This window comes from Cololabis saira, chromosome 11 (assembly GCF_033807715.1).
Source record: "Cololabis saira isolate AMF1-May2022 chromosome 11, fColSai1.1, whole genome shotgun sequence".
Taxonomy (NCBI): Eukaryota; Metazoa; Chordata; class Actinopteri; order Beloniformes; family Belonidae; genus Cololabis; species Cololabis saira.
The window spans coordinates 25,779,452-25,787,119 of record NC_084597.1 but is presented as its reverse complement, the minus strand read 5'-3'; the positions used below and the strand labels follow the sequence as shown (position 1 = coordinate 25,787,119).

The 7,668-nt window shown below is 36.8% G+C and overlaps 1 protein-coding gene across 5 annotated transcripts; it reads left to right on the top strand.

Moving 5' to 3' along the window:
* The first annotated feature begins 1,852 nt into the window (after window positions 1-1,852).
* srsf9 (serine and arginine rich splicing factor 9) lies at window positions 1,853-6,999 on the top strand. 5 transcript variants are annotated; one of them, XM_061734181.1, is made up of 5 exons: window positions 1,853-1,959; window positions 3,673-3,848; window positions 3,993-4,174; window positions 6,027-6,199; window positions 6,291-6,999. In XM_061734181.1, exons 2-5 carry the CDS (start codon window positions 3,691-3,693, stop codon window positions 6,516-6,518), a joined length of 741 nt encoding a protein of 246 aa, XP_061590165.1. In that variant the 5' UTR covers window positions 1,853-1,959; window positions 3,673-3,690; the 3' UTR covers window positions 6,519-6,999. The 5 variants fall into 5 exon arrangements, with proteins under 5 accessions (XP_061590165.1, XP_061590163.1, XP_061590167.1 ...); XM_061734179.1 differs by having other exon boundaries at window positions 1,854-1,959; window positions 3,426-3,848; XM_061734183.1 differs by having other exon boundaries at window positions 1,864-1,959; window positions 3,670-3,848.
* The last annotated feature ends 669 nt before the right edge of the window (window positions 7,000-7,668 follow it).

The following is a 7,668-nucleotide window of genomic DNA, read 5'->3' as shown; positions in this document are numbered from 1 at the left end:
ACCGCTTTTGTAAGATATCATTACAGTGACCGAGAGTCCATTCCTTTTTTAAATTGCACTTTGTTTCTTCAATATATTGTGTAGAGAGTGTGCAGTTTTGTCCATTAGCTTTACTTTACCAGGTTGTACAACATCCTTTTTTTTTCTTTACCAACGTAAATCCTTATTACACCATAACTATTCCATCCACAACCTGTCTGAACCTGGAAACTGCTTTATGGACATTTCAGATACTGTAAATACCTACATGATGTATGTGATTATGTAAATGAGTAGATAGTATTCCCTATATAATTCTACCTCTGTAAGAAGTCATTAAAGTCATAAACAATGTTTCCAGGCTGTCTGACTATTTGTCCATTCAGTTATCATGAATGTGATTTTAGTTTGAGAGAATTTCTTCAAATCTGACACAAAGTTGTACTTTAGGATAACCTGATTTGATGGGCAAGGTCATTGTGACTGCCCATAACACTCTTGTGTTGTGATTCTATTATATTGACTTTTTTTTTACCGAGCCGGTACTTCATCACTTAAAGTGGGGCAAAAAAGTATTCAGTCAGCCACCAATTGTGCAAGTTCTCCCACTTAAAAAGATGAGAGAGGCCTGTAATTTTCATCATAGCTACACTTCAACTATGAGAGAATGGGGGGAAAGAATCCAGGAAATCACATTGTAGGATTTTTACTGAATTAATTGGTAAATTCCTCAGTAAAATAAATATTTGGTCACCTACAAACAAGCAAGATTTCTAGCTTTCACAGACCTGTAACTTCTTCTTTATGAGGCTCCTCTGTTCTCCACTCGTTACCTGTATTAATGTCACCTGTTTTAACTGGTAATCAGTATAAAAGACACCTGTCCACAACCTCAAACAGTCACACTCCAAACTCCGACAATGGATATTCTGCTTTCTTTCTATTGTTTTATATTAATTTATACAATTTTAAGTTAAGCAGGACAGGTTTCTGTTTAAGAAAGATACTTATTTTATTCGGGTCATTTTGTTATTTTGTACGGAAGCGTAGTGCTGCCACCCCAGAAAAAGAAAAAAATATCAATATCATGTTATAACGTGAAAAGTTTATTGTTAGAACGATAAATTATCACGTTATAATGTGAAAAGTTTATTGTTAGAACAATAAAAATTTCACGTTATTACAATATACAAACGTATCACGTTATAACGTGATCGTTATTATTATATTTTTATTACGCTTCCATACAATCGGGTTGGCCGGTCCGGCCGATGAGGTGTCCCTTATTTATTTTTATTAACCCTAACCCTATTATATGGCATATGGAGGATTTTTTTGTGCCAAAATTAAATAAATAAATAAATACATCATTAATTAATTAAAATGGGAATAAAATATATCATTAATTAATTAAATGTGTCATTATTTAATTAAAATTAGAATTAAATATGTCATTAATTAATTAATTAAAATACAATTCATTTTAAGTAAAAATATATATTTATTATTTCAGCATTTAATTAATTAATGACACATTTAATTAATGATTTCGTGTTGCGTGTGAATCATGAAATGTAAAACTGCATTTAATTAATTAATGACACATTTAATTAATGATTTCGTGTTGCGTGTGAATCATGAAATGTAAAACTGCATTTAATTAATTAATGACACATTTTAATTAATGATTTCGTTTTGCTGAATCATGAAATGTAAATGTAAAACTGTCAGTTTCACTCGTTAAACTCAGTGGGCGGATTATTACCCTAGTACAGAGCGACAGAGAAACCATCCCCTGCCCTAAAGGTTTGGGCGGACACCACGGGGGGGCAGCAAAGTGCTTCTCCTGATTGCTGTCTGCCGGAAATCGGGAATAAAGAAGAAGAAAAAGCAGATCGCTTGGTTGCTAACACGGAAGCAGCGCGGCGTGAAAACCTCGTAGCATTACATCTACAAAAACCATATTATTTGCTTCTTGAGGTAATCGTAATTTTTAATGATTTATGCTTTGTGTTTTCACACCAAATTATCACACGTTTCACATTCCTGTTTGGAGAAACGTCGATGCATTATGATTGCAGCAGGAGCTTTTTAGCCGACTAGCTGACCTTAATTTCATTAACAAAGAGACGAGTCTGCGGTATAAAATGACTGCCGTGGCCTAAATCTGGTATTGTACGGGTAAACCATTGAGGTTAATTTCAAAAGTTTGATTGGTTGATTTCCAAGTATGTGTTAAACACGTTTTAAAGCCACGCTTGGACCTCGTTGGCCAACCATAGCAGAGCAGCCGCGGAGCAGCTGATCATTTTAGAGAGAGAGTTTATTTACAAATTATTATATTATATATATTATATATATTAATTTAAAAAACACAAATACAGATAATAATCGAGGTTTGTAAAATGGGACTCCCCAGAAGCTACTGTAGCTTATGAATAGGGGCCCAGTCACACAGCAGAACAACTATAAATTACACATACAATACATATACATACAGTATAATAACCTTATAACCTAAATAAGAAGAAGAAAAAAAATGAGATCTCCTAGATACAAATATATTCTTATAAAAATAATACATCAGGTATTGGTACATAAAAAAGCATTCGGCGAAATGTGAATATATGCTCAATATGGACAAAACTTATTTATTATTTTTTTTTATTATTATTTTCGTTTCGTGCATGGTGGTCAATCTACACACCCATGACCGAAAAGGAGCAGGATGAAGACAAGTCTTATGTTAACTGCCCCTTATTAAATACCAAAACAAAAAGAACAGTCAATGTAACCAATATTTACAAAAATATACACTTAAATAGAACCAACCACAGATATTAATAATACTGCTTAATTCCCAGTCTATTCATGATCATATAACTTAAATATTTTATCTTTATACATTTTTTTGAACCTAAGTGAATTTATGCATTCCTTTAAATCATTCTGTAGAGAGTTCCACAGTTTTACTCCCACAACCGATGTACACATCTGCTTAAGAGTGGTCCTTGCATGCTGATGTTTGAAATTATATTTCCTTCTATGTTCTATATCTTCTGGATTTGAAAAAACAAACAACTGCTGTAGATTACTTGGTAATAATTTTCTTTTTGCCCTATGCATAACTAATATATGCTCAATATATGGACAAAACTGAAACCGATATGCTTGATAATTTAAGGTTAAATATTAGGATGTTCTTATTTAACTGTACGTGAGCAAAAATACATGGTTGGTACGCCGACCCCAGAAAACCTATGATTGTTAAATGTTTAACTATTTATTATTGATCTATTTTTATTTTACTCATGAGTTATCATTGTCTACATTTATTCTAATTTAATTACATTTTATTTATGAATGGGATTGCATTAGTCTCTGCAATTCAGTATTGTGACTGTTAAATTAAAACTGTTTAATATTAATTGCTTTATGTTTTAAAGGTTTTAGGATTGGATCCAGAGTCCTGTTCCCCTTTTTTTTTTTTTTTTTTAATCACCATTTACTACCACTACTATCAAGCCTGCATCCCATGGTTTATAGATTTGTATCTGTCTAAAATAAAGGAATTGGCGGTGGACGGACTAATTTTTGGGACTAGGAATAGGATATGGACCACTTCCACTGCTATTTGTGAAAGCCAGAGGTGATCTTTAAAGTCTGCAGCTGCCCCCCATTCTGTGTCAGCAGAGCCACTCCTCTTCCAACATGTCTGACGGCCGTATCTATGTGGGAAATCTTCCAGTGGATATCCAGGAGAGAGACATTGAGGATCTCTTCTTCAAATATGGAAAAATTCGTGAAATTGAATTGAAGAATAATAGAGGCACCATCCCTTTTGCATTCATCCGATTTGAAGACCCACGGTGAGTTTTCGGAATGGCCCTCTGGGAAGTCGAATCGCATTCCCATTGTTGGACACCGCCAGCAGGGAATGGATGGATGCATCCTATCCAACATCTGTCCCCTAGGTGTAGTTTGGTAAGGAGGTGTTTGCTCTCTTCTCTTAGGGATGCAGATGATGCCGTCTATGGAAGGAATGGATATGGATATGGGAACTCCAAGCTGCGTGTGGAGTACCCCAGATCCACCTCCGGTAAGCCTGGTCCAATGGGAGGAGGAGGTGGAGGAGCACCAAGAGGACGGTTTGGACCCCCAACTAGAAGATCTGAATTCCGGGTCATAGTGACTGGTAGGTCAATCCCGTGAGTTGTAGTCAGGTAGTATTCATCTCTCTCAGTGCAACCCGGAAGTCAAATGGACAGGCAGGAGCATAGGAGTCATAGGCAGATGTGTCCCTCTTTCTCTTGGCGGACTGGAGGACCATGAACTAGTAGGAGGACATCATGAGTCATAGGCAGATATATTTCTCTCTCTTTCTCTCATGGTGGATTGGAGGACAAGGGATGTAGTCAAGGACATCTTGATTCATAGGCAGATGCAATTCTCTCATGGCGGACTGGAAACAAGGGGACTAGTAAAGGACATCTTGAGCTATAGGCAGATATGTGGCACTCTCTCATGGCGAACTGGAGGACAAGGGAACTAGTCAAGGACATCATGAGTCTTAGGCAGATATGATTGTCTCTCATGGCGGACTGGAATACAAGGGGACTAGTAAAGAACATCTTGAATCATAGGCAGATGTGGTTCTCGCTCTCTCTCATGGTGGACTGGAGGACAAGGAACTAGTAGAAGGATGTCATGAAGTCCTAGGCAGATATGTTTCTCTCTCTCTCTCTCTCATGGCGGACTGGAGGACAAGGGAACTAGTCAAGGACATCATGAGTCTTAGGAAGATATAATAGCCCCTCATGTCGGACTGGAATACAAGGGGACTAGTAAAAAAACATCTTGAATCATAGGCAGATGTGGTTCTCGCTCTCTCTCATGGTGGACTGGAGGACAAGGAACTAGTAGATGGATATCATGAAGTCCTAGGCAGATATGTTTCTCTCTCTCTCTCATGGCGGACTGGAGGACAAGGGAACTAGTCAAGGACATCTTGAGTCAGGCAGATTTCTCTTATGGTGGACTGAAGGTCAAGGGGACTGAGTGGATGAGGTCAAGTCTGCTTCTCAGGTTATGAAAAACAGAAACAAGTCATGCTGGCTGAATAATTCCAAACCTCGGCTCTAGTGACTGGTAGGTATATTTTTTTTCATTGTGCATCATTATTTGTGTGATACATTACATTCTTATTAGTGATGCACCGAAATGAAAATTTGTGGCCGAAACCGAAACCGAAAATAATAATAAACACTTGGCCGAATACCGAACAATACCGAACATGGTTCTTCAGCAGTTTTTCATTTATTTTGCCAATTTCTTCACCATTGCATAAATCAAATACATTTGATTTAGGCTTTTCAAAGAATTTTTTTTTTTTTTACAAAATTACAAGGTAGAAAATATTTATTGAACATAAAAAACTGAACATGTTTTAATTTCCCAGCATTATGTTGTTTTGGTTCCACCTCCTGGTGAATGTTAGGTAAAATTCTTATGTGGTTACTTATTGGTTGGCCAACGATTTATGTGGCGCGCAACAGTTACGGGAGCGGCCAGTCTATTTCCTTATATTACAACGCCGTTATTAATTGTTCGGTTTTTTTCCCACTTATTTCCACCGAACACCGAAAGTGTTTTTTTTGCCATTTTCGGCCGAACAATTTCGGTTACCGAACAATCGGTGCATCACTAATTCTTATAAATCCATTGTAACTGAATTGTTTTTTTTAAGATGTTACAATGTTTTATTACGCATCCTAATAGTATTATTGTGGGATTATTCCAAATTAAACATCGTCATATAAGTGGCGATGCAAGAACAGAATCCTTTATCAGTTGGTTGTTCTCAACTTTAAATGAAATTTTTGTGTTGATGGTTAAAATTATTCCTTATAGCATTTCTAACCCTGGGTTCAATAAACTATTATGAATAAGTAACTTCACAGGATAAACACTGAATAATTAAAGATACTGTACATTAACCATTTATCTGTTAAATAAACTGAGTCATAGTCTGCCTTTTCCTACTCCAGGGCTACCCCCAACCGGGAGCTGGCAGGATCTGAAGGACCACATGCGAGAAGCAGGAGATGTTTGTTTCGCAGATGTTCAGCGAGATGGAGAAGGCGTGGTTGAATTCCTCCGCAGGGAGGACATGGAGTATGCACTGCGTAGATTGGATCGGACAGAGTTCCGTTCACATCAAGTGAGCACCAGCGATGATATGATATAGTTGTTCAATATCTTTAAGACTTGGAAAGTAGCAAATATTTTGCCCACTCCCTTTCTTTTTACAGGGCGAGACCTCTTACATCCGTGTCTTTGAGGAGAGAGGGGCTTCCAGCTGGGGCCAGTCACGCTCTCGTTCCAGATCCAGAGGTCGCTATTCTCCACCTTTCTTTAACAGAGGATCTTCTCCTCCTCCTCGCTACCAGTCGCCTCCACGCCATGCCATGTCACGTCATAGCCCACCTCCCAGGAGGCACCCTCCACAGCATAGCCCACCACCACGTCATTACCGATAAAAAGGCTAATGATACATTTACAGAGGAGTTGGAGGAAATATTTTGTAATTCTGCATTTTTAACCTCAATCTTCAGGCCTCCTTGTAGGACACATGGTAATTTGTTGTTGTGTACATTCCGTGATTGGGAAACCCTAAACAGCTTGCTCCCACAGCCTTAAAGAGGCCTTTTTCAATTTTTTTTTTAACGTTATTATAATTCTGATTTGTATCACCATCTTACCTTCTTTTTTTTTTTAAAGATTTCTTGGCTATACAATACACATTTGTGTAGGTTTTAGTATTTGCCAGTCTAAGAAGCTGTGAAAATAGCCAGCAGTGTAATACCAGTTAGTCTTTTAACTGAGCCTTGTGTTGTTTTTTGGGAAGGTTTTTGTCCCTTAATGTGTGGACATTACTTCAAGGTGGCCTGAAGGTGGAATATAATGTGTATGCTTATAATGTTCATTTTTCTTTGCCAATAAAGTGTAAAATTTTAAAAATGACTTCCTTCCTAACTCTTACTTGCATGTTCATTAAAACGAAAACTGTCTGACATCAAGCTAAGGAGATAGGAGATACGGAACCAGCGTGGATACATTTGCAGACATCTAAAGGTAGACTGCTGATGTATGTGACACCATTTAAAAGGGAATATAAAACATGTAATTGAATATCGTAAGAAGTGGCTTTAAACATGTCAGTTTGTATGGATGTCCTTTTTTCAAAATGGACATGCTGTTGAATCGAGTGGGGAAAAGCCCAGATGTTTCTTATCTTTGCTGTAAAAGTAACCACATTTAATTTCGTGTCCAAGTAAATCAGTTTAGACAAGCTTTAAGAACACCCATCAAAACATTTTAATGTGACTTGGTAGAACTATCATTTTAAAGCCATTTTTAAAAATCTTACATTCATATTTTGATAAAAGAACTGATTTGTGATTATGCGTGGAACCAAAATTGATCCAATTCAATCTAAGAAAGTTGTGTCGTTGAAATATATCTAAAAGTCATATATTTATTTTTTATACAATCTTATTCCACATGAATCCTATTCTATATATGAACAAAGGGTAGTCATTTTGTTGTCTTATTGGACCTACCGTAAGTAATTTTATTTGTCTGCTGAAACCTCATAACTCGCAAATTTAACACTAAATTGTGAATGAA

Excerpts from the sequence above, each read along its gene's own strand:
- srsf9 (XM_061734181.1), top strand. The coding sequence starts at position 3,691 with ATGTCTGACGGCCGTATCTATGTGGGAAATCTTCCAGTGGATATCCAG. Across the intron at positions 3,849-3,992 it reads ATCCGATTTGAAGACCCACG|GGATGCAGATGATGCCGTCT; the intron begins GTGAGTTTTCGG and ends CTCTTCTCTTAG. Across the intron at positions 6,200-6,290 it reads CAGAGTTCCGTTCACATCAA|GGCGAGACCTCTTACATCCG; the intron begins GTGAGCACCAGC and ends TTCTTTTTACAG.